The following is a 27,780-nucleotide window of genomic DNA, read 5'->3' on the forward strand; positions in this document are numbered from 1 at the left end:
ACAAGACAGAATCAATATGGTTAACAAAGGAACAAACCAAGCTTAAGGCGAGCACAACTATGAACTCAGGAAGACTAAAAAAACAGTAACATTAAAACAGACATTAAAACCTTTTGAAATTCATGTAGAGTAGCTACTTACACTTGACGAAATCTATATTAGGGAGAAAATATCGTAAGTATCAACAGCTTCAATACTTCAGTACTTCGAAGAAAGACGACTTAGCTACAACTCTGTTCTTCAGATAAAGGCGACTTAACTTCAACTTCTACATTCAAGAGAAAAATTAGTCTGTCAAAGATAATCTGCCCATTTATACGTAATACAACTACAAACTAAACTCCCAAAATTAACAAAATTCGTATCAACAACACAAGAACATAAAAACCCTAACTTAAATTTTTGACTGACACACAAAAATATCAAAATCTTAAAGCTATAATTTAGACTTTTGAAGATAAAATCTCTTACCTGATCAACTCTATTCCAACAACCCTAAAGCTTTAAGACATGAGACAAGTTGATTTGTGAAGCATTTTCTTTCAATTTTCAAATGGAAATCTGATGGAACAGCAGTTTACCCACGAATCTTTGAAGAAAATCGTCTTCTTCAGCTCTCTAATCTTGAACAACGAAGCTCTGAGAGGAAAATCGTCTTCTTCAGTTCATCATCAGAGAAATCGCAGTGCTCTTCGGTTTTTCAGCTGAAAATGGTGTTCTTCAGCTGAAGTTTGACAGAAATGTGACGAAAATCGTAGTAAAAATCGATTTCTTCCGTTCTTCAATCCTCTTCTTGAGTTCTTGCAAATGGTGTTCTTCAGCTGAAAATGGAAGCTTCAGCTGAAGTTTTAGGAAAATGTTGCCTTTTTTATTTCTTTAATGTTTTATTCTTTTTGATATTTCTTTAATTTTTTTTTTTTGGCCTAATAAAGTGTAGGTTATCCCATTAAAGAGTACACTTTAGAAGTGTTGCTAATATTAGTGTAGCAAAAAGTCAAAATCTTTGGCTAGACTTTAAAAGCGTTTCCAAAGTATTTAAGGCAATACTTTATAAGCGTTGTCCAAATTTAGTGTTGCCATAGACCTAAAATGGTATAATGTTTATAAAAAGTGAGGCATTAGCGTATATGATAATCATGATGTTGCCACATAAACAGAAAGATTGTCTCTAATCTGAAATACTTGCACTTGTAATTTGTGGTACAATTTTAACTTCCGATACCCCTCTTATATTCCTTAGGTATGAATACAATATAAGAAAAATCAAATGACAGGGATGTATAACTAGTGCGACTTCCTATTTATGTAATTGTTCACTTCTTATTGCATACCTTTTGTTGTGATAAGTCCAGTCTTCAATATTCAAATTGAACTTTTCTTATTCAAAAAAGAAGAGAAAAACTCTCTTTGGACAGTTCCATTCAACTAAATTAAGTTCTCTTGTCCAATAAATTTAATTAAATAGCTCGTAACGTTGTATTTATTTTTATATTGATTAATTTTGATTTTGTAGAAAAAAGCTAGCATCTGTTACTAAACTAACATGTACTTTTTCTTTTTACAGATAACAAAATTTGGAGTCTTAAGAATCTATCCACAAATAAAGTGCAGATCAGCAAGTCTAACAACTAAAAGTATTGAAGAACAAGTTGAAGACTAGCGATACAAATGTGTATTTTTATCAAGAGTTGCTAAATATGTTTCCATTGCTACCTATTTTTATATTTTATGTTTTTAATAAATTATAAAGTTGACAGATATACTTTTGATGATATGATAATTTAGTTCTTTGGAATTTTCTATGAATCTTTATATGAAATAATATTTCTCGTAAAATTTTAATGTGCTTTGTATACATATTTACAATAATAATCATGTAATAATTAGACTGAGTTGGAACTTTGCAAACAATTCAAAAATATAATATTGTTTCACTAAAAGAACTGATAAGGAACATATTTACCTCTGTAATCTAATGTTATTAACGACCGACATGTTAATTAGTGAAAGGAAATTTTCGTCGCCAAAAATTACATAAAGCGACCAGATTTTTTCTTGTCGCTAAAGATTTTTAACGCCCGAACATGGAATCCGATCGTTAACTTTTAACCACGAAGCTTTTAGCGACTGGCGACGACATTATTTTTCTGTCGTTATATGTTAATAACGACCGGAATATGATTTTTCAGCGACCAAATTTCCCCTCGTTAAAAGTGATTGCTTCTTTCCGTCTTGTACTTGGATGAATTTCACATATGTGCTTCATGAGGAAAGAATTATTTTTCATTATAAAAACTGAGTTACAAGTATTTAGGGGCTAACACAAATTACAAAAGAACAATTAGTACTAAAGAATCAAAGTTGGAAAATATTAGATGTTCAACTATCATTTGAGGAGGAAACCATGTTTCCAATCAATTGTCATAATTAAAATTAAACTTGTAATAAAATTATGATGGAGGGCTCTAGGTCATAAATCATAAATGACATACATTAATCCTCATCCAACCTTAACTTACAACATAATAACTCTATAAATTCACCCATATGAATATAGACTTGGAGCAATCCCCAAGAATAGGTAAACAATGGATTCTGACTTAACATAACACAAGGAAAAAAAAAACATAATTACTGATTCATTAAGAATAAGTTATAGGATTAAGCTAATAAAACACAAATAAAAGGTTAATCTGGTAAGTATATGATTGCTGGATTTTCTGGCCTAAAGGTCCTAAACAGTAGATAAGTGAAATAAATAGCTTAGTGATTTGAGCATTTATTCCAAACCTGCAACTCACCCTGCACCACATGATTTTTACTAAAATAGAAATTAAACTTACCTTGCCCCGCCTCCACCCCCCCCCCCCCTCTCCTCAAAAGTTATACCCGGCCCGTTGACATCCCTATATTTAAAGCAGATTTTACAAAAATTGGCTTCCAAAACTAGTGTTCTTCCTATTTCTCCCGCTTCCTCTCAAAATTGATCAGTGACTGATTCTGACTGTGCCTTCTTTGCTTCCGATTTTTAGGAGAAATCCTACCGAAATTACATGTAAAATCCTTAATTCGATCCACAGTTGTCTGCAAATCATTTCATTCATGCATCACCAATTTTCCTTTCATATCTTCTCCTCGCCCAAGCTCCACATTCCAACACCTTTCTTGTTAGGTATTATGTTAGAACTCGCAAAAGAGAGCACTATTCGTTGTTTCAAGAATCTAAGAATTGACCCTTTTCCTTGAATTTTACATCGAAACTGAATTTTTCTTTCAAATGCAAAATTGGCTTCCACAACTAGTGTTCCTCTTATTTCTCCCTCTTTCTCTCAAAATTGATCAGTGATTGATTCTGAATGTGCCTTCTTTGCTTTCGGATTTCTAAGAGTGATCCTACCGAAATTACATGTTAAATCCTTAATTCGATTCTAGTTGTCTGCAAATCATGTCATTCACGCATCACCAATTTTTCTTTCATCTCTTCTCCCCTCACCGAAACTCCACATTCCAACAACTTTCTTGTTAGGAATTACGTTAGAACTCGCAAAAGAGATCACTATTCGTTGTTTCAAGAATCTAAGAATTGACCCTTTTCCTTGAATTTTACATCGAAACTGAATTTTTCTTTCAAATGCAAACAAGGGTATTTCAAACTTGTTGGAAGTTGCAATGGCATCGTATGTTTGTATGATGATTTCTTGGTGAGTTACAAAGTCTTGTTCGATGGAACCCTTCTTTTCAAAAGTTTATAAGTATACATATGCCTTCAATTAAGCCTTAATCGCCTCATATGTTTGTTCTTGGATTTGTTATTGATTTGCTTGAGACTGACAACTATAAGTTGGTTAGACTTGTGCATCATATGAATATTGTGTTAGGGTATAATGGTCTTCCTGAGATTGAAATTTATTTGATTAATAGTGGGGTTTAGAGGAGAGCGGTAGGAGTTGTGATATTAAGCATTGCATGGTGGAGGTTATGTGGTCTCAGACTTTTGTTAATGGAGTTGTACATTAGATTGTGTATGATGTGGTTTCCGAATGGTTTTGAAATTCAGAGTTTAGTTATGTCTTTTAGTATAGTGGAGGACGTGTTTGGGGGATATTATGTTGCCGGATGCTTTAGCTAGTGTAACTCCAACAAATTGATCGACTATGTTGTTTAAGGAATCACTTGTTGTTAATTATGGGAGGGAGATAGATGGAGCTTCATTTGAAGTCTGGGTGATAAAGTAGTATTAAATTTTGAATCTTGGAGTAGATTGTAATATATATATTTGGTTACAGGTATGGAGAATGTCTTTGGATTTAGGAACAACGGTGATGTTTTGTTTTCAATTAGAAGGAATGATACGGTTTCTTATGATCCAAATAGTGTACGAAATGCAGATCTTTGTATTCGAGGGATCTCTCACTTGGTTCATGTTCAGAATTACATGGAATCACTTATTTTTCTCCAAGGGAACAATGTCAATTTGGGTGGGTTCCTTGGAGGAATGGAGTTTTATGGATTTAATGAGTAGCAGGATTACATAATTTATTGATACAATAATGAAGAATGTGACAAGAAGGTACGGTATTTAACCAATAATGAAGAATGTGATCAGAAGGTAGGGTATTTAACCAAAGTTTGTGGTTGTTTCAAGGTAGTGAAACTGAAAGATGTTTTATCAAATTTGGTTTTTGATAATTATCATGTTCTGAATGTTAGAACTTTTGTTTTCCATTAACTTGCATTTCATTAGTTGTTATTGTACTCTTGTTTCTTTTTTATGTATATTCAGTTTAATAGTTGTGATTTTTTATCTTTATCAATTGATTGTCATATTATATTCTTGTAGTTACTGCAATGTTACTATCTCATCGATTTTATTGTTTTTGGTCTTTTGAGCTAAATGTAGCTAGTCCTTTCAAGAGTCCCAAATCCGGCAAAGGCTGACTTTCATAGCAGAGGCTCTGGTGAAGCAACTTTTAGCTCTAATAAGAAAGCCCAAGATTATTTCTATTAATCAAGAATTTATACTGATTACTTGATTGAGTTTACAACATACATTGGTATATGTATTCGTATTCATTGAGCCCTAGATGTGAGGTATCAATGGCAGAAAAGGAATCAAGTCTTTCGAGTTTGGATCGTTCTGATAACATATGATCTATATACAATGAAGAGTAGCATCGTTATCTTAATTGGACTTAACATTCATACAACACCAGTCGAATCAATATGACCTCAAGCAATTTTCGAACTATGTTGCTTGAATCATATTGAAGAAGCTACTATATTGAGTTCTTGTAACAAAATTGAGATATATGTTGTCGCGCTTTCCCAACATAGCAAAGTAAAGAAGTGCTAACTGAATGTCTTTGTATTATAGATCTCCAGTTACAATCTCTGCTAACAACGATTTTTTTTGTACAATAAGGAAACCACATAAAATTATCCAACTATAAAAAAAAAACTAAGAAAATGAAAATTTGAAGCACTTAAAGACTCCCTTAGGACCATTTCAACTATCAGAAAGCTGAAAGAATTAGGTTTGCTGAGCTTGAAAAGTGTTTGTCTTAGATAGGTGACGATCGTCGCTTTGAAAATAGAAATAAGACGATCTATGATCTCAGTCTAGGGATAGTAAACAAGATGCTAATTGGATCAATGCAGCATCTGAAATAATGTGTTGGAACTCAAAATCAGACTTTGAGTGACATATATACTTGAAATATGCAACAAAATATTTTATCTTGAAAAGCAGAAGATGACAACTAAAAAGGAAAGGAGGAATCATAATTTTTTGTTGTATAACAAAGTTGCTACACAAAAATGTCCAACTATCAAAAAGCTGAGAAGGTGAAATATTTTATCTTGATACAGAAATAGAACAAAATATTTTATGTTGATACAAAAATGGAACACAATTTGTGATACAACAAAATCAAAAAAGCAATCTTCTTGAGGTCAGCCAAGTTCAATGAGAGGATGCAATTTACTAAAAAAAAGTTTCAATATATTAGGGGACCAATGGGTGACACCATAATCGAATGTATCAAGAAGATAAGAAAAACTATCCCCGCTTGTTTTGTTTAGACAATCTGGAATGACAAAAACAGAAGACAAGGTCGCAACCAGTATTAGAAGGCGAGGGCGTGAGTAGAGGCGTTTTATACAGTATGGGGCGAGGCGTAAGCATCGAGAAATGGGGCGTAAGTCTCATGGATCTACGGGCGTAGTCACATGTATACTCAATTTTATAGTTTTATTACTAATAAAATAAGCAAAAGTAAACTATTCAATGAATTATGATTTTTATGTGAGATGAGAATTAATATTCAATAATGAAGAAAAAATGATTAAAATTATTATTTGAGAAATATCATTAATCAATAATAATAATATGATTTAAAGAAAAAAAATAAAAAAAGAAGTAAAAAACGCTCGGGAGTACGTTTTTACGCCCAGGACTTACGTTTTTATGCTCAGGGCTTACGCCTTGAATTTTAGGACTTACGCCTTATGGATCTACGTTTTAATTTACGCCCCAGAGCGTTTTTGGTACGCCTCGACCCGAAACTCGCCCTGGGACTCACCCCAAAAACGTTTTTGAAAACACTGATGTAACAATGCTTACTAAGTATTGATACTTAAGACTTTTGGCCCTTCGAAACACTGATATTTACATGTCTCTCTTCCTCTTTCGCTATAGTACAGGGTCCATTAATAGCTTAGTACTTAGTTTACAAAGTGAAAAATATGCACTTGGCTTGCTAAAAAATCAACTAATTTGGGTTAAGCTAAAGTAGGCATGATGCATTTACTTCATCACGTCAATTTCGACATCAGTAAAGTATGGAAATTATGACTATCAAATCACACTAGAAGCAATGGAATGGTAATAATGTGCATAAATACATACTTAGCCAAATAGTTAGACCAGTGCAGTTGATGAGATACAAAACACCTTATTGCCGGTTTTGGCAACCCTTAAAGGACTGGCCATATTTAGCATAAAAAATAATAAAATGGATGATATGTAACATCACAGTAACTACACAAAGATAATATGACAATCAACTAATAAATTCGTAAGATAAGGAATCACTACAATTAAATTGAAATACATCAAAAAGCATCAGGAATACAGAACAATTTATGTAATGCAAGGAAACGAAAAACAAAAGTTCGACATTCAGAACATTATGATTATCAAATACCGAATTTGATAAAAACAACTTTCACTTCCACTACCTTGAAACAACCACGTTTGTTTGTCTCGTTTAAAATCGGATTCTTCAGTCTGATCCAGTTATTAAGACAATTAAAAAGGTGTTTCCTTGTTCTGGGATCCTTTTTGTGTAGTCTCGGTCCACAGTGGAAGGCTCCGCACCTGAGCCTCGTTAGACTCAGCTGAAGTGTAAGGTGTAAGTGAAGAAAATAGAAGTCAAGCCTTACCTAAGCCTTAGCCTAGTCTATATCCACAGCTGACGCAACTGAAAGTGAATTCAAGCCGGTACATCATAAATAAAAAGAGAGGCTTCAGTTTCTTGCTTATCTATGGATTATCGCATTGTTACTGGCCCTTCCAAAAAAGAATTTTATTGTTAGGAAATAAGGGAGACTTTGGTGAAATACCCTATCCTCTTATCACATTCTTCATTATTGTATCAATAAATTTTGTAGTCCAGATACTCATTAAGTCCATAAGCCTCCATTCCTCCCAAGACCCACCGGAATTGACAGAATTCCCTTAGAGCAAAATAAGTGATTCCCTGTAATTTTGAACATAAAACAAGTGAGAGATCCCCAAGATCTGTATTTTGTCAACTATTTGAATCATACAAAACCAAATCATTCCTCCTAGTTGAAAACAAAATGTCAGCGTTGTTCCTAAATTTAACAACTTTCTCCATACCTACAAAAAAATTTATACGGTACAATCTACTCCAAGATTCCAAAACTCCACACTGTTTAGTCATTCATACTTCACATAACGTGCCATTTATCTCCCTCCGATAATGAACAACAACAAGTTATTCCTCAAACAACATAATCAATAAATTTATTGGAGTTACACCAGCTAAATCATCCGGCAACATAATCTCCCCAAACACCTCATCCGCTATACTAAAAGACGTAACTAACTCCAAATTCAACATCCATTCAGAACCAAATCATCCGCAATCCAATGTACAACTCCATTAACAAAATCCCGAGACCACATAACCTCCACCATGCAATGGTTTATCTCAACTCCTACAACTCTCCTCCAAACCCCGCTATTAATAAAAAAAAATTCAATCTTAGGAGACCATTATACCCGAACATAATGTTCGTATGATACACAAGTCTAATCAACTTATAGTCATCAGTCTCAATCAAATCAACACCAAATCTAAGAACAATCACATGAGGTGACTAAGGCTTAATTGAAGGCACAGGTAAACTTATAAATAGAAGGGTTTCATAGAACAAGACTCTGATCAGCCAAATTTTGAAATACCTTTCTTGGCATTTGAAAGGGAAATTCAGTTCCTATTTAAGATGCAAGGAAAAGGTCGATTCTTGAAACAACAAATGGTGTTCTCTTTTGCGAGTTCTGACGTAACAACTAACAAGAAAGGTGTTGGAATGTGGGGTTTGGGCGAGGTGAGCGGAGATGAAAGAAAAAATGGTGATGAGTGAATGCGATGATTTGCAAACAATTGTGAATCGAATTAAGGATTTAACAGGTAGTTTCGATAGGATTTCTCTCAAAAGTTCGGAATAAAAGTAGGCAGATTCAGAATTAGTCATTGATAGATTTGAGAGGAAAATGGAGAGATAGGAAGAACCATTGTTGTGGAACACAATTTTTATAAAATTTGCTTTAAATAAATAAATCTCTATGGGGCTGGGGCAGATATAGCTTTTGAGGGGCAGGGTAGGACAAGGCAGGGAAGGATAAGTTTAGATATTTTTTTAATAAAATCATGCGATGCAGGACGGGTCGCAGGTTTAGAGTAAATACTAAAATTGCTAAGCCATTTCTTTTACTTATAGGAAAAGAAAGCAAGAAGATAAGTGAAATAAAGCGATTTTTAGCATTTATTCAAAAACCGCAACCCACCCTGCACCGCATGATTTTTATTAGAAGAATATCTAAGCTTGTCCTACCCCGCCTCGTCCCGCCCCGATCCTCAAAAGTTATATCTGCCCTGGCCCATTGACATCCCTATATTTCAACCAAATTTTACAACAAATGTCTTCCACAACTAGGGTTCTTCTTGTCCCTCTTACTCTCAAATTTGACCAACGACTTATTTCGACTCTGCCTACTTTGGTTCCGAGCTTTTGAGAGAAATCCAACTGAAACTACCTGTTAAATCCTTAATTTGATTCACAGTTGTTTACAAATCGTACCATTCACTCGTCACCAATTTTCCTTTCATCTCTGCTCACCTCACCAATCGTGTGTTTGTATGATGAGTTGCTTGGTGAGTTGCGGAGTCTTGTTCTGTGGAACCCTTTTATTCATAAGTTTATAAGTATACATATTCCTTCAATTAAGACTTAGTCACCTCATGTGTTTGTTCTTGGATTTGGTTCTGATTTGCCTGAGATTTATGACTATAAGTTGGTTAGACTTGTGTATCATATGAATATTATGTTCAGGTATAATGATTCTCTTGATATTGCAATTTATCCAATTAATAGTGAGTTTGGAGGAGAGTGGTAGGAGTTCAGATTAAATATTGCATGATGGAGGTTATGTGGTCTCGGGCTTTTGTTAATGGAGTTGTACATTGGATTGTGTATGATGTGGTTTCGAATGGTTGTGGAATTCTGAGTTTAGTTATGTCTTTTAGTATAGTGGATGAGGTGTTTGGGGATGTTATGTTATTGAATGCTTTAGTTAGTGTAACTCCAACAAATTTACCGATTATGTTATTTGAAGAATCACTTGTTTTTGTTAATTATAGGAGGGAGATAGATGGCGCTTGTGTGAATTATGGGTGATGAAGCAGTATGGAGTTTTTGGAATCTTAGAGTAGATTGTACTGTATATATTTGGTTGCAACTATGGAGGAAGTTGTTCGATTTAGGAACAACTGTGACATTTTGTATTCAACTAGGAGAACTGATATGGTTTCTTATGATCCAAATAATGGAGATCTTGGTATTCGAGGGATGTCTCACTTGTTATGTTTAGAATTACAGGGAATCACTTATTTTGTTCAAAAAGAACAGTGTCTACTCGGATGGGTTTTGGGGAGGAATGGAGGCTTATGGACTTAATTAATAGCTGGACTACAAAACTTATCGATACATAATGAAAAATAAGATCAAAAGATAGGGTATTTCAGCAAAGTTCATGTTTGTTTCAAGGTAGCAGAAGTGAAAGATAGTTTTATCAAAATTGGTATTTGATAATTATAATGTTCTAAATGTTGAAGTTTTGTTTTCCATTTACTTGCACTACATTAGTTGTTATTGTATTCCTATTTCTTTTTTATGTATTTTCAGTTTAATTGTTGTGGTTTCTTATTTTTATGACTATTAGTTGATTGTCACTTTATCTTCTTGTAGTTACTGTGATGTTACTATCTGATTGATTTAATTGTTTTAGCTTTTTTGAGCTAAATATGGCTAGTTCTTTCAAGGTTGCCAAATCCGGCAATAAGGTGTTTTATGTCTCATCAATTGCACTGGTTTACTATTTGGCTGAATATGCAGTTGCACATTATTACCATTTCATTTCTCCCTAATGTCGAAAATGGCGTGATGAAGTAAATGCATAATGCTTAATTTAGTTCAACCCACACTAGTTGGTTTTTTAGCAAGCCAAGTGCATATTCTTCACTTAGTAAATGAAGTACTAAGCTAGTAACGGACCATGTACAATAGCGAAAGAGAAAGAGACCTATAAATATCAGGGTTGCAAAGGGCCAAAAGTCTTAAGGATCTATACCTAGTATGCATTGTTGCGACCTTGTCTTCGTTCTATTTTTCTCATTCTAGATTGTCTAAACAACACAAGCATGGATAGTTCTCCTTTATCTTTTTGATATGTTTGGGTGCAGTGTACCCCTTTTTTAATCAAGAAAAATCATTATTTTGATCTAGACAAGCACCATGGGTCGAAATCCAACAAAACCATCTAAACTTCATACCGTCTTCAATTGTCCATTTGCAGCCATGGCCAAATGGATGCATTTCAAAAGCTGGACCTAAGCATATTATATGAGGACTTAATTGTATAAATCAAATATTCCGTTACATATTTTCAAGTATATGTCACTCGAAGTTTGATTTCGAGTTCCAGTACATGATTCAGATGTTGCATTGCTCCATATAGCAGTTTGTTTCAAAACTAGGTCATTGCTAATACAAAGAGGTTCACACAAGATCTTCAAAAACAACAGGACTAAATGTTCCTCATCAGCTGATTCTTCAAGAAATTTCCAACTTAACATATCATAGGCGTTTTTGACATCAACTTTCATGAGGCATCTATGAGTTGTCTTTCTAGAGTACGGAGCCCAAAGGGTACAAAATATTAACAAAAATTCCAAAACGGTATATAAAATTTTATATACCGTTTTGAAATTTTTATTAATATTTTGTACCCTTTAGGCTCCGTACTCTGTCTTTCTAATGGTTGAACAAATAATGGCATATAAGCACATAATGAATCATAGATCTTCCTAGAATAAAGTCTGCATGGTTATCTGCTACTATATGAGCAACATCTTCCTTGTCTACTAGAGCATTATTCTAATACACACTACCTAACGACAACTACACCGCAACATGATATTTGTCTGTATTGACTAGCATTTTCTTGGACAATGAACTTCTGGAATGAGGGCAATATTAGTGAAAGTGATTAATAAAGTTGTTCACCATTCCCGTAAAAAAATCAACAACTTTTTCATTCTTCCCAGTCCCAAACATCCAATCTTCACATCCTTGTATGTGTGAACTCTTTCATTGGTGCTCATTAGTAAGAGTATTAGCTTTGACTCTACTTGAAGTTGTCTCACCTAAGATGTCTTTATAGTAGTCTACAAACACTTTAGTAATGCTTTCAGAATTAGTTTTCAACTCTCCATGTCCATCTTTAATCTTAGTTTTCAACTCTCCATGTGCATCTTTAATCTTGGATTAGCTTTGTGTATTATTAGTACTTGTTTAGTACACTTTTTTAGCCATGTATAATAATGCTTGTTTGGTACACTTTTTTAACCATGTATGACTAACACTCGTTTATTACTAATACCAAGCATCAGATTGATCAATGACATAACTACCCTTCAAATCCCTTTCAAGACATTTCCCATTTCACATGCTCTCTCGGTGCATGTTAACCTAACTTACGACAGCCATGAGCAAGAGAGCTTGCATGCCATCGTTGAAACAGAGTTTCTATTACACAGTAGAATCCTCCCAACTTGGGACATGTAACAAGCAACATGGTAAATGAATATATTTCTCCTCTAACAGCATTTGAAACTGATTTCAAGCTACCAACACAGCAAAAAGGAACCATTTTCGCTGCCTTCGGAAAAGACAGCACTCTTTTATTCTTGGCTGACAACAGGGCAAACTTCAAAAACAGTTTCCCTGTGTTGTATTGGAATTTTGAAGCACATCTCCAAAATAAACAACTTAATTAAATCTGGATTGCTAGCTATTTGTTCACGCACGATTAACCAAATAAAGAAAGTGGATGATACATTGTCAAATATTATTTGTTCACGCACGATTAACCAAAGATTTTGGCTATACAAGGGGCTATATCAATGCTTCTATAAACATATATATTGATTAGTATGCCAGACAAAAGAAGAGGATCATTGAATAACATCAATTCAGCTGCGTAAATACATGAACGGCTGTATTTCACAAAAATAGACAGAGAACGAAAATCTAAAACATCATACCAATTTAACAGCTTCAAAAACCAATATCATACAGTTAGGAGGAACTATGGCCAAAAACACTTGTGACGAATCCCAGACAGCAGTAAAGAAACTAGTCAGCATCCACCGAGGTGATATCTTTATTCACAATCTGCAAAGGGATAGTTCAAGGTTAATTAGCAAAGGCCATTTGGAATTTCGGAGTTGACCAAATGGCAAATTTGTCAAATTGCAACAAGCATCATGTATTAATGTAAATTAGACACAGTTTCTATTTGTGGGATTGGTTGCTAGAGTTATCACCCAGCTTCCCAAATAGGAAGAAAAAAAGCATATATTTTATTGATGCACGGACTGTGGTACATTGGGAATCTAGCGGATACATTTCTTGCAACAAATAATGATATCCATACAAATCTACTCTGGGAACCATAGGGACGCAGCAAAAGCTTATTGACACAATGATTCAGATTGACAGTTCAGTTCATAATCCAGGTGAATGCAACTCTATACAACAAGCAGTATCCTTGCAGCAGACTAAAATAGGAGATAATGGCATACTAAAACCATAAGATGCAACAAAAGTCTGAATAATACCTTTGCTATATGCTCTTTCATTCCATCATTAATTGGCCCATCTAGTGACCTCTCAGCAAGTTCATAAAACGTTGCATTACCTTCTGGACCATTAACTCTCTCTTTGTGCAAGTATCTGTGGACGTGAAAAAATCAGAACACAACGAAGAACTGTATGACATGGACATGAAATCCTCTGGTTTGTCAATTCTAACCTTTGTTGAACAATTGCTTCCAATGCTAGTTTGAGATTTCCATGAACAGGATGACTTTCATCAGTTTCAGACAATCCCAGTCGTCTCAAATGATGCCAAAGATTTTCTTCAACACAATGATAGCAGCAAATGTAAGCTTCATTCCTCTCATTAGATATTAGGAAGTAAAAGACATGGAATAACTAGGAATTGAAAAATATGTTCAAGCAAAAATGAAATTGCAAATATACCTTCATTAATTTTGCCACCAGCAAGACGAACAATGCTAGTAACGACAAAAGTAAGAGCGGTGACGTGTGATCTATTTTCATCTTCCACAAATGCCTTGTATGCATCTGCAGGTAGCTGACTTCTGAGAATATACGACTTTGCATCAGCTGCCACTGTCCATCATGAAAAAGTCCATGTTGAAAATACACAATTCAACCACAAAATACACCAGCCTATGATTCCGAATAGATTAACAACACTAAAACAGTTTGCAGCTTAGAATGAAGAATTCCATTTTTGCAAGCCTCAATTATGAATACGACTAACACACACTAATCTTACACAAATACATCACAGTTCCAACTTTAGTTTGTTTTTGAAGATTACTTATTACAAGTAGCAAATATCCACACTTTGTACTATGTATCTAGGGATAATCAGATGGAAAATCCAAGTATCGCTCACAAAAACCTCATCCCTCACCCACCCACACCCAACAATCGCAGATTGTTTCCCTGTTTCATTCAAACACAGATGATATCCACAGCCTCATAAGGAGAGAATTGCAAGCTCTCTGCAAGAAGTGAAAGAACAAAATCTTAGCTAGCATCACAATGTCACCATGGCCAATTCTCTTCAATCTATTGAGTTTGGTGATGGGATTGAAGAGGCCTTGAAAACAAGTGAATCTGATATTGCAAACCCATCCATAAAGTATCCTGGAAGTCAGAAGCAGTAACAAGTGTACCACGAACTGGTTCCCAAACTATAAAACATAACATGACTTGGAAACTTTGGAGACCTTGACAAAGAGGAGCATTGGTAAGAGACTTCGATGAAGCCCAAAATGATATGCATGAGACTCCTGCATTACCAACTACCAGAAGATGGGTGTAAGTAACAACTTCACTTCGCACTAAGCTGGAAACAGAAATGAAGGAGTGTGAACCAAAAGAGAAGACCGGGGTAAATTGAAGAAGAAAAGAAAGACGTTCCAAAGACACGAGCAGCGGTTCTCACTAGCCAGAGAAAGGAAGAGAAGGCAAAAAGTTCAGTTAGGAAAGTCTATAGCACTCATCAATCAGTGAAGTTAGCTGGAAACCTATGCAGGAATCTAGCACACAAGAAAATGAAGAGTCAGGAACCATCACGTTTGATGCATTTTTTGAAGAAACTTATGAAAGTTTAGAGGTGGACTCTGAGCAGAATTCTGTTCAATAGACTGAAGAATTAGACAAAATGGTTTTGATTTGAAATCATTTGAGAGTTTGAACATGAAGAATAAATCAGATACTATATCAGGTCAAGATTCAAATACCTTGGTACAACATGAAGTAGACATGGAAGATGGTTTTCAACAAGACACTGGCAGTGCCCTGGTATTTGTTGCTTTATATACAAAAGCATAAGAGGGCTCAAAGGAAGCCACACTTGGTCACAATAACAACAGATCTGAAGAGAAGAACCGATGGAAGAATCTGAAATTGATCATGCTGAGGCTAAAAAGGAAAAAGATTTTCAGAACAAAAACCAGAACTTGGGTGATGATATGAATAGTAATTAAGATGGCAATGTGGTTCTGACCAAACAGCCGCATGAACAGGATGAGCCCCATCGTGGTGATACATCTTATTTGAGGCAGAAAATGGAGACGAAGAAGATAATTTTAATCAGATATTTGAATGTCTAGTGGATGAGGCTGCAGAATGTAAAATCGACGTTGCAGGAAAACAAGAGTTGATGGAAGAACTTGTGAGTGACAATCCAGAACAAACATAGATTTCCATGAAGAGGCGCAGTGTCTGAAAGATGGAAGATACTACAGAAGAAGAACCCATTGAAGAATATGAAGTTTATCATTCTGCATTGTGTCAACAGTGCAGCTCATGGTCAGGAAATTGCTGGAGAAAATCCCATGGAAGAATATGATGTTGATCATACTGAGGCTAATGTGGATGCACCAGCTGCTGCTATGGAAGTCATTGGACAAGAAGATACCATTGAAGAATCTGAAGTTGATTATGCTGAGGCCTCTATGGAGAGTGAAGCTCATAGTCTCCAGCCCTTGTTTCTCTCATACCTGATGCATCCCAGGATAGTGAGTGTGAGATTAAGGTGGGTGGAAGTCACAGTATTTTCATGTTTCAGACACTAGTCAATACTGTAGAAGTTGTTGGACAAGAAGAACCCATTGAAGAATCTGAAGTTGATTATGCTGAGGCCACTATGGAGAGTGAAGCTCATAGTCTCCAGCCCTTGTTTCTCTCATACCTGATGCATCCCAGGATAGTGAGTGTGAGATTAAGGTGGGTGGAAGTCACCAGTATTTTCATGTTTCAGACACTAGTCACTACTATAGAAGTTGTTGGAGAAAACAATCAGGAATTGATCATGATGAGGGTAATGTGGATGGTGTTGTTCATGTTCTTTGTCCCTTGGTGTATCTCATATCTAATGCTGCCCCACACATTCTTCACTGGCGAACTGAATACTATGCAAAATCCTCCTTGGCAAGAAGACGCCAGAATGTATCACTCAGACAAGCTGCCTGACACTAGTGAAGAAGTCTTCAAGCAAGACACCACTTAAAAATCCATCAGCAGTGACAAACATAAGGCAGATACTTGTTACGGATTAAAAGGAAAACTTGGTTCATACGAATGAAAGCGAAGGCTACTATTTAAAACAATCAACACCCACATCGGTGGTCACATTTGTGATGCGCATGCAATTTCTGCATTTCTTCTTTGGAGATGGCCAAAACAAGCATGTTCACTGTGCCAGTCAGGCCAGGAGGGTTTTAGAATTGCAGATATGTCTAGGAGCATGCGCATATGATGACAGGATATGCTTGCAGCTTATTATCATGCTCTGTTTTCCCACTATATAAAAAAAATATATGCTAGGGACACGACTTTGTAGTTCCATAAGCACAGTATTATTTTCTAGCCATGTTTACTTTTTATCTTTTATGAATTGTGCTTCTGGTACTCACTTAGCTTCATCGTCATGATCAGAACAAGTTTGTTTTCTGGTATACTCAATTTGGGGTTCGCACACAAACATCGTACGAGGACAATATAAAGAAAATTGTTGATTTTAGTACTGTAAGTCAACTTATTTCTGGTCTTTGGCTTTACGTGAATTTGACTGCCTTTTCGATCTATTTTGTGTTCATCATCCAGAGTTGAAGGTTTTTGGTTTTGCTACTGCCACTTGGCTCGTCCATCAGCATTGCCCAGCCCAACTTATTTGCATCTTTTCAAGGAGGGTATTCTTCCTTTATGGGAGGTTAGTTTTGGTGCTCATGCTAACTATTGCATTTCTGTGTCTTCAATTTTGTTAAAGTCCTTAACTATGTATATCTCTTACCTGAGTTAGGGCCTGTTTGGATTGGCTTTTGGCTTACAACTTATAAGCCAAAAGCCATAAGTTAGGATTTCTAACTTATGGCTTTTGGCTTATTTTTGTTATTTTGGCTTAAAATTAAGTGCTTATAAGCACTTTTTAACTTTACCCAAACACTTCAAAACTGCTTAAAAGCTATTTTGGCTTAAAAGCACCTAAAATAAGCCAATCAAACGGGCACTTAATTTCATGATTATATTTATATTTGTCTGTGAAGGATGCTTCTTATTGCCATGGTGGGAAGTGGATAACTCGTTTCAAAAAGGCTGTCTCAGGACATCATTTGGAGGACCTGGTAAGCCAGCTGCCCTGTGATTGTTGTTTTCTGTAAACTTAACTGGACCTTTTTTGGCAGGGAAATGAAGATAAAAAGAAGTTTCATCTAGTCAAGTGGGAAGAGGTCATAAGAAACACGAAAGAGGGGAAACTGGGGATTAGGTACATGAAGAAACAAAACAAAAGCCTAATGTTGAAATGGCTTTGGAAGTTTATGACAAGAGACAATATGCTATGGAGAGAGGTGATCAGGGAAATATATGAAATGGGGAATAGGTAACTACACCATATGGATGTGGTATCTGGTGGGCAGTAAGAAATCTTTGGCCTCTGTTTCGTTCTAGAATAAGATTCCAGGTGGGTAATGGAATGAAGGTGTCATTTTGGGAGGATAGATGGATAGCCCTAAGAACCCTGAAACAATTATTCCCAGACTTGTATACACTAAGCTCTCAACAAAACGCAACTGTGGCTGAAATGTGGACAGGACAGGGGTGAAACTTACATCTTAGGAGGAATCTAAATGATTTGGAGATGGGAACATAGTGGCCTTCCAGGATACAATGGCACAATTCAGCAATCTGACTAGGGAAGAAGACAAGGTTGTGTGGAAGATCGGCAGCAAAGGGGTTTTCAGTGTCAAATCAGCTTATAAAGATCTCAATCATTCAAATTAAATGACAGGATGCAGCTCTGGCCATGGCAGATGATTGGAAACCCAAAATCCCATACAAGGTAAACTGTTTCACATGGTTACTAGCAAAGAAGTGCTCTCAATATAAAGAAGAGGAAGTTCCAACTATGCTCAAGATGTTATTTGTGTGGGGAACAGGCAGAGTCAGTCAACCATCTCTTTTTGCATTGCAAATGGACAGATCAATTATGGAGAATATTCGGCAGCCTTAGGAAGATCACTTGGGTGAAACCAAGAAACATAGCACAACTCCTAAATTGTTGGATCAATATAGGCAATACTACAATTAAGGAGGAGAGATGGAGGATTGTCCCAGCTTGTATATGGTGGACAGTGTGGAACGAAAGGAATCAAAGATGTTTTGAGGGCAAGAAGAACAATTTGCAGAATTCAAGATGAATTGTATAATTTTTATTATTTTTGGTGTAAACAGAAAGTTTTAGTACAGTCAGAAGAAAGTTATAGACTATATGTGACAAAAAGCACAGATGGAGTCGGTCTAGTTTGTAATACTTTTAAAAGGGGAGAGCTACTTTGATGTAGTATACCTGTGGATAAATGGGGAAAAAAGTCATCATTCTCAAAAAAATATCAAGTGCAGAAATAAATTTTTAACTCAATCCTATGGGTAGCCATGACAAAATTCAGATCGTAAGCTTCAGACAATATAAAACATGAATACCTAAACCGAGAGGAAATTTCTAATTCCGTTTTATGCAAGGAATGCTGATATGCCCATTAGCAAACAATCTCACATAGATTTCCATAACTAAGCACTAGAAGCTGACAAAAGAGGATAGTCTAGTGAAAAGGACTCTCTCCAACCATGACAGGGGCCTCATCAAGGGGGGAGTTAGAAAAGACGCTAGTTATCCAAGTGGGGTTTGACAAGCAGGCTCAACCATATATAAGAAAAGAGAAGAAGAGGAAAGAGCACTAGAAGCTGAAGTAACTTCACAGATCAAACTCTTACATCAGTATCCTATAATCTGTCTCCTAAGAATGTGTTGCTGGATATTTCATGCTGCCTTAGATTCCCAGTATCCAACCAAAAAGTTGAGTCAGTTTAAAGTATTCTCATCTTGGAGTATATGCACCGCTGGCAATGGCAATAAACAATCTTTGAAAGATTAAAGCTTGAGGAAGCTTATAAAAATGTTTAAAGAGCTACAGATAACAAAAGATCTTAGTGGAAACGGTGTTGCTAAAATCAAGTCAGCAAGCTCAAGATCAGCCTTGCAGACCTAGGTTTGCTACTTCTACGAAACATGTCTAAATTTTTGATGATTGGTATATCTTGAGTTCTTTGAAAATTTGTATGAAAACTAAAATTACTCAAAAAGATATTCAAATGGAACGCAAGAGGAGTTTTTGAATGGTATGCCTGCAGATTTTTTTTTCTTTGTTGGATAAATAAATCAACTACCTAAAGAAATATTCAACACGCAAGATTTTAGTTACTCAGTACAATCAACAATCAACTAAACCAGAATGCTAAACTATTTTACGTTAGCTATATGAATTCACGGGATCTGTTCTGATATTTTAGAACCCTCATTTCACACCACCCATGGATGCAATGTATTCCCTTCCTAGATGGGTGCATTTTGAGTAACCCAATAGTAGTTTCTATTTTTACATTGTCCATTAACCTAGTGCAACCCATCCTCCTTTACCTGGCTAATGTTTTGCAAGTCAAGAAGAGGCTCTACTTTTTTCTTCTTGAACTCTGAATTTCCCTCCTATAACATCCAATAGACGCTCAGGAATGCATCAAATCTTCTCTATCTACTCCAAACTAAAAATAGAAAGAAACATTGGGAGCAAAATTGGTTGTGTCCATTTTTTCAAGACTCTTGTGTCGGGGCCAGCGACTTATTCCACGGGATACCCCAATAGCAACAGTGGTACCAGATAACTCTATTCATCAAGGCTAGGACATAAAAAAAGAATCACCTAATGTTTTTTTGTTTTATTTTAGGATTTGAACCTAAGACTTCAGGCCTCTCAATCACTTCATAAAACACAAGGCCACAACTTTGGTTGCTACTGCGGTCTATACTTGAGGAAGGCCTTTTCTCTAAATACCTGATGAGGTGAATAAACAGCAAGCTCTTCATAAACTGCAAAAAAGATAACACGAATTGGCCCATGCTACATACAGTACACATTATTGGGAGTTCTAATCCAACTAAACTTTCGAAATAAAAGAACATTCAATAAAATAAGAAGATAGTTTAAAGAAAACCTTGCTGAGATGAACGAGGGTTTTGAGGAGCGGAAGAGCGAGAGCGTTGAAGTTCCCTCATTTCAAAGCCAAAAATAGAGGAAAGTTTGGATTTTGCCTCATTTATAACAAAAGCAGGGAGATTTCTTTGACGATAATTTTTGCCGGTGATCAATTGGGTTAGCTCCTCCCTCTTTACAGGGCAACTTGAACTCTGTTCACTCTTGAATAATACATACCGAATCACCTCAGCTACAAGCTTGTCTTTCTCCTCAACAGAAATACCAAATTGAGAAAAATCCTCCCCAGAACTAGACATACTGCAATTAAAAATTGGCAATAACTTGAGTAAATTTGAGTTTCTGAAACTGGGTTTGGGGGAAATACAAAATTCTTTTTTTTGTGACGAGAGAAAGCCATGCATAGGATAAAAATCTGCCCCGCACTACGCAAACCTGGTGTGACCCTTGAAAACTCAGTATTAATTAATTTTTAATCTTTGAAAAATTAATAATATTTCCAACCTCTGGAAATCAGTATATTTTTATTTTTATTTTTCTTAATTCTTAAATTTCGACCATTGGAGGCCGGTATTTTATATTTTGTATTTTTTTACCTCCAATATTCCAACATCTTGAGGTCGATATTGTTTATTTTTTATTTGATTTATTTATATATTCCAACCTCAAGAGGTCGGTATCTTTTATTTTTTGTTTTATTTATTTTTGAGATGCTGACCTCCAGAGGCCGGTTTTCTGCTACAAACAGCAATTTCAGTTATCCACCTGCATATTTCTACCAAAACAGCCCAAAGAGTTGCTAACACCATTTTTAAACACATACATTGATCTTCTTCAAGATAAACTGCATCCAACTTCAAAATAAACTAAAATACGATCAAACAACTTCAAAACTAATTATTTTGACTTAATTCCAACAAATAAATCTACCAACTAAGTCATATTATTTATTTAAACTTATTTAAACAACCAAACATCATTTGAACTAGTTTTCACTTAATTTCACCAACTAAATCACATTATTTATTTCAACTTATTTTTTGAAAACTGATACCACATTATTTATTTGAACTTATTTAAACAACTTAACAACTTTTAATTCTAAGTAGTTTTCACTTAAATCCACCAACTAAACCACATTGTTTACTTGAACTTATTTAAACAACTAAACAATATTAACTCTAACTAGTTTTGAATTAATTCCACCAACTAAACCAAATTATTTATTTAAACTTATTTAAACAACTTTAATTCTAACTAGTTTTGACTTAATTCTAACAATTAGATCTACCAATCAAACCACATTATTTATTTGAACTTACTTAAACAACCAAATAACTTTAACTCTAACTAGTTTTGAATTAATCTCACCAACTAAACCACATTATTTATTTGAACTTATTTCAACAACTAAACAACTTTAACTCTAAATAGTTTTGAGTTAATTCCAACAACTAAATCCACCAACTAAACAACATTATAATTTATTTGAACTTATTTAAACAACTTTTTAATTCTAACTAGTTTTGAACTAATTCACCAACTAAACCATATTGTTTATTTAAACTTATTAAAACAACTAACAACTAAACTCACCAACAAAACCACATTATCTATTTGAATTTATCGCAACAACGAAACAATTATTTAACTCTAACTAGTTTTGACTTAAATACACCAACTAAACCAAATTATTTTAAATAATGAGTCAAACTGGCTAGGGGTTGACCAAACTTTATTTGAACTTATTTCAACAACTAAACAACATTATCTATAACTACTTTTGAATTAATTGCAACGACTAAATCCACCAACTAATAGGATCAAGTAGTGTTGGTGTTTATGCTTATCAAACACAGTATTCCTAAATTAAAGCTTAGAATAAACACTAGATGGACACAGATCGATCTTGCAAGAAAATCAATTTTGTCATCAATAGGATCAACTAGTGTTGGTACTTATGCTTAACAAATATATTATTTTTGAATTAAAGCTAAGTGTGAACAGTGGATGGACACAAATTGATCTTGTAAGAAAATCAATTTTGTCATCAAAGGATCACCTAGTGTTGAGTACTTATGTTTAACAAACACATTATTCTGAACAGTGTTCTGGACGGCGAAAGGCGATAAAAGGCAAAGGGTCTGCCACGCCACAAGGCAAGGCAAGCGGTAACGCGTTCGTCTTCTTGAAATGTGATACCAATTTATACAAAAAGTTCAAATATTTAATTGCATATGTAAATAATCAAATTCTCAATAGCAATAACACATTAGCAAATATTGAATTTGGATGAGAAAAAAACCGAAAAAAAAGTTAAAACAGAAGTGAAGTGACTCTGAAGTCTGAAGTAGAGGAAACAAAATTAAGGAAGAAAGAAGATATCTAAAGAAATATGTATTGGTTGGACTTTGGAGTAGCCGGAAAAGTCTGGTTGGTCGTCGAAGCCTCGAAGGAGTCTAGTCGAAAACCCTGAAATTACCCTTTTACTTTTAAAGCCCTAGATTGGTCGCATTTTTTTAAGATAATACAAAAGGTGTTCCCGACTTTATTGCCTCTAGGTCTCTCATCTTTTGTCACCATGGTGTCGCCTTTTGGAGATCACCTCGCCACAAAGCTCAAAGGCGATGAAGGGTCGCCCTGCTTCGACTCTCGCCATTGTCGATGAGGCGATAGCCTTTCACAACACTGATTCCGAAATTAAAGCTTAATATCAACTAGGGGTGGGCATAAACACCGGAAAACCGAAACACCGAACCGAACCGAAATTTTTCAGAATTTCGGTTTCGGTATTTCGGTTTTCGGTTCGGTATTCGGTTTAATTTTTTGTATTTTCGGTATTTCGGTTCGGTTTTCGGTACGCAATTTACAAAAACCGAAAACCGAAAAAACCGAAAAAAAAAACCGAACCGAACCGAAATACCGAATGCCCACCCCTAATATCAACACTAGATGGACACAAATTGATCTTGCAAGCTAGTGTTGGTACTAATGTCTGCAAACACACATTAAAGCTTAGTATCAATACTAGATGGACACAATTTGATCTTGCAAGAAAAATCAATTTTGTCTAGTGTTGGTACTTATGCTAAGCAAATACATTATCACCTAATCTAAATCTAAGCAAACACTCGATGGACAGGAACAAATTATCACAAAATTAATGTTAAGTATCAATACTAGATGGACACAAACACATTATATGAAACAATTGTACTTGAACTTTAGAAATTTAAACACATAACAGATATGCTGAAATTAGTTTTTAAAAATGTTGTGCACTCGAGGAGTTCAGAAGTTGAGTCCTTATCAATGTGCGCATTTTAGTGGGTTCCATACTTCAAAGCTAAAATGGTTTGACTTGATTCTTCTACTTCATGCAGCCTTTCAATTTTCATATGTGCATACATAACATTAGCAGGAGTGACTGAATGTTCTTGCTTCTGCCTGGTTGACTTGAATGGCTCTCCAATAGGACATGGCTATTTATACCTAAGCTCCACTAGTTAATTCTGAGGTTTCTTGTTTGTTTTATCCAGTGGTGTGTTTGTATAAATCTTTCAAACAAAGACGGACTTCAGGTCAAATAAATGCAGAAGAGTGCTCACTGACTTCCATACAACTGACTCTTGGATAAGATGACTGAGAAATGTCATGAATTACTTGGGAATCAGTATGTCTTCTTGTTTCCATACAAAGATTGTTGGAATGAACTCTATTGTTTCAAAGTGTCAGTTTCATATTGAGAAAAAGGCTGAAGTGAGTCAAGAGTTAATTTTTCTCTAGAGAGTCTAGACTCCTAATAAATCTACATTCACGAACATTGTTTGTCCTTCTATCCCAAGTTCGATTATCTAGATTTGCTAGTCTCATATAACTAGAGCTTAAATAAATTTGAATAGTTTTACAGCTCTAATATTAGAGTTATTTACAGAAATTGTTGGACCATGTAAAAGTCCGACTAAACTTCAATTTAGCTTTATTATAAGTACTGTTATGCATGTGTGATCAATAATAAAATACCTGGATTACTAGAACTACGCCAAAGAGGAGAGGAATGGAGATGTGAGGGTCTCGATGTTGTTGTTGTCGTCTTCGATAGGGTTCGCCGGTCCTTACCTTCGCCGGAGTTGGCTGCTCGACGCTCGCTGGTCACAGCAGATGGCCCCGCTGTTTGTTGTTGTCGTCGTCACTGGAGCGGAGGAGAAGAGATAAAGAGGTTCGCCGGTCGGAGCTGGTCCTCGCGCTGCTTCTGGCCGGAGCGGCCTGCACTTTCTGGCGTGAAGAACGTATCAGAGGCGGCGCTCGGTTGCCGGCTGGTTTTCGCGGCTGCTCGCTGGCCGGCGGCGTTCGCTGCTTCGGCTGAGCTGCTAGGAGAATAGAGACTAGAGGTGACGAAGATGAATGAAGAATGCTTCGGGTTTTGGTAATTTTGTTGGTTTATTTAAATGATATGGACGATCAAGATGTGATTTTGTAGTTGACTTGGCTGAACAAATGGTTGAGATTAAAAGATGAAAGCTGCTGAGAATTGAATTGAATCAGATAGTTTATAATTAAAAAGTGAAAGGTTATAATTGAAATAAACAAATGGCCATAATTGACATAAAATTGAAAATGAAATAGGATTGGAAAGGGCTATGCATTAAACAAATTGAACAAAAGAGGTTATGATTTAAATGATTTAAGGAGAGATTAAGGAAATGCTATTCAATTAATAAAATACTATATAAATTAAAATATTTCTATATAAATTAAATACACCTAAATTTTAAGGAAAAATTAAATAAAAATAATTATTTCGAATTTAACTGTGGATCATATATATAATAATTTAATAATAATAATTGATAATTTTTATAAATTAGTGATACTATAATATATAATTATAGACTAAATCAATTAAGATTTTAAACTCGTAATATGTTTTAAAAATATGTATTTTAATCGAATAAGTCGGTCAAAATTGATTGTCAACAATATATATAAAAAAATTAATTTTATTTATCAACAGAAATTTATCAATATCAAACTTAATATATAAATATCCTTAAATTGATCATCAGTATTTCTTTGATTGATAATATATTTCATATCTGAAACATTATATAAGACTTGATTTGTTAAACTACTCGACGAGTATATAATTCACATATTTCATTCTCCGATGAATTGTCCTTTACATGTCATTGTCTATGGTATGATCACTACACTTGATATTCATTCAAGAGCGAACGTAAAAATCTTGATAGAATTTGCTTTGTATAGTACTTTACGATGTTCAATTGTCTATTTCATAAATTATAAATTTAGTATTATGCATAATAGCAAAATTATGATTAATAGGAATATTTTAAACAGGTCGACCTCTGAATGTCTTCAAATAAAAAAAAAAACGACCTTCGGATGTTACTTTTATTAAAAGTAATTAGATTAAGCAAAAAAATATCGATCTCATTAGGTCGGTGTCACATTAAATTGTAAGATAAATAAAAAAATAGTCATGCTAATTAATAATGCTAACATAAGGAAGTCATTATTTTAAATTAATTTATTTTTGAACTTATATAAAATCGTCGGAGGACGATTTATTTTAAGTTAATTGAAAATATTAATTCATCAATTTTCTGAAAGTCACATATAAATATTTTAATAAAAATTAATTTAACTACATACTATTTAATTTTATCAACTTTCGAAAGTCGATATTATAATTTTTTTGTTTTTTATTTTACACAAAATCTCCTTCGGAAGACGATTTAAATAAAACTAATTCAAAATATTACTCAATTTTGTTTTTACATTAAATAGAGAAAAAATAAAATATTGTTATATATTGATTTATTTAATACCGACATCAAGAGGTCAATTTTTATTGTAGTTCATTTTTTGAGAAAAATCCGACCTTCAAAGATCGCTATTTGATTTTTCCGCTTTATTTTCCATAAAAACCGACTCCTTGTAATTGATTTTCTAAAAAAATTATTTTTTATTCTTTTTAACCATACCAATCTTCGAAAGTCGAAAATTACCGACTTTTATTTGAGAACGGTATTTACTATTTTTTAGTAGTGTTCTCATATTAATATAAAAAAAATATATCTTAAATATTCATATAAAAATTTAAGAGAAATGTCAAATGAAATGTTTTAATATTTTAGCAAAATAATGTATATATTTGTTGGTTATTCGGTACAAAATTATTTTTTTTCCTCCAATTAAGTTGTTTATTCTATTCATGTTCTCAACTATATTGATTATTTTCATATTCTCTATTAAAAAAATCAATTAGACTTTTCATCTTTCACTATAATTTGTGTTTTTTTAATTATTTTTAACTTAATATGTATTTGTGTCCTCTTCCACTTTCAACCTTCATAATTCTTAATTTTATTTTTACTAATGCATTGACTACACAATAAAGAAGAAGAAAAAATATAAAAAGAAATAGTGAGATTGTTATTGATGCCAATGTTTGAAATGATTTCGTAGACAAGGGTAATTCAAGGGAGTGAGTTTTAAATATTATTATTGGAGAAATAATTGTTTGTGATAGAGCAAAAGGAATTCAGAGTTACAAGGGCAAAAAAATTAAACAAAACTTTCTAGAAGGCAATAAAAAATAAGGTTCAATTTAAAAAAGGACAGTATTTAAACGGAAAGTGTAATAACCTGAAAGGTCATTTTTGGAAAATTTAAATATTTATTTAACTCGAGTTAATTAATCGATAATTCATGAACTAAAGCGATCACTTAATAATATTCTATACGACTTGGCCAATGGGTTAAAGTGAATTAAATGGGTCATAACTGAATAAGAAAAAGAATCAAAAAAAGAAAGAGGCAGAGTGTTCCGGCATTGCGAATTTCGAGCTGCTTCAAGTACTGCATCAAGTGCTCTACGTATTTTCGTTAATTTCTGCATATGAATGTGTGTGAAAATAATATTGTAATAAGTAGGAGGGGAAGGATTTGCTTCGTATGTTTCTGGATCAGATAGGACAGTGTATTCTTTTTCTTTTGTTTTTTCAACCCTTAATTCTTTATCAATGTTAGATTTCTATTAAGGGAGTGAAGTGGTGATTGGCCAATGATTCCTTTTTTTTTCCAGAAGTTACAATTTAAGAATTTAGAATGGGTGTACATCATATCACTGTAAGTGGATTAGGTTGTTTGATGCCGTATAATTTTAGTTTTATTTTATTTTCTTTATTATGGTAAGTTTGATCAAAGTTTTAATATATTGGTTGGCTGATTTGAG

The 27,780-nt window shown here is 34.3% G+C and overlaps 1 protein-coding gene and 3 pseudogenes across 1 annotated transcript; 2 read left to right on the forward strand and 2 right to left on the reverse strand.

Moving 5' to 3' along the window:
• The first annotated feature begins 564 nt into the window (after positions 1–564).
• LOC107001084 lies at positions 565–4,644 on the forward strand (annotated as a pseudogene).
• A 2,980-nt stretch (positions 4,645–7,624) lies between these two features.
• On the reverse strand, positions 7,625–8,812 carry LOC107001085 (annotated as a pseudogene).
• Positions 8,813–9,291: 479 nt separating this feature from the next.
• On the forward strand, positions 9,292–10,270 carry LOC107001086 (annotated as a pseudogene).
• Positions 10,271–12,766: 2,496 nt separating this feature from the next.
• Positions 12,767–24,927, reverse strand: LOC107031987 (non-structural maintenance of chromosomes element 3 homolog). The gene is made up of 6 exons (XM_015233528.2): positions 24,543–24,927; positions 20,521–20,819; positions 13,915–14,067; positions 13,685–13,790; positions 13,491–13,605; positions 12,767–13,044 (listed from the first exon to the last, which is right to left on the reverse strand). Exons 2-6 carry the CDS (start codon positions 20,816–20,818, stop codon positions 13,006–13,008), a joined length of 711 nt encoding a protein of 236 aa, XP_015089014.1. The 5' UTR covers position 20,819; positions 24,543–24,927; the 3' UTR covers positions 12,767–13,005.
• Between the last annotated feature and the right edge of the window lie 2,853 nt (positions 24,928–27,780).

Source organism: Solanum pennellii, chromosome 10 (genome assembly GCF_001406875.1).
Source record: "Solanum pennellii chromosome 10, SPENNV200".
Classification (NCBI taxonomy): Eukaryota; Viridiplantae; Streptophyta; class Magnoliopsida; order Solanales; family Solanaceae; genus Solanum; species Solanum pennellii.

Excerpts from the sequence above, each read along its gene's own strand:
- LOC107031987 (XM_015233528.2), bottom strand. The coding sequence starts at position 20,818 with ATGTCTAGTTCTGGGGAGGATTTTTCTCAATTTGGTATTTCTGTTGAG. Across the intron at positions 14,068-20,520 it reads CCCTCGTTCATCTCAGCAAG|TGGCAGCTGATGCAAAGTCG; the intron begins GTTTTCTTTAAA and ends CATGATGGACAG. Across the intron at positions 13,606-13,684 it reads GAAGCAATTGTTCAACAAAG|ATACTTGCACAAAGAGAGAG; the intron begins GTTAGAATTGAC and ends TCACGTCCACAG.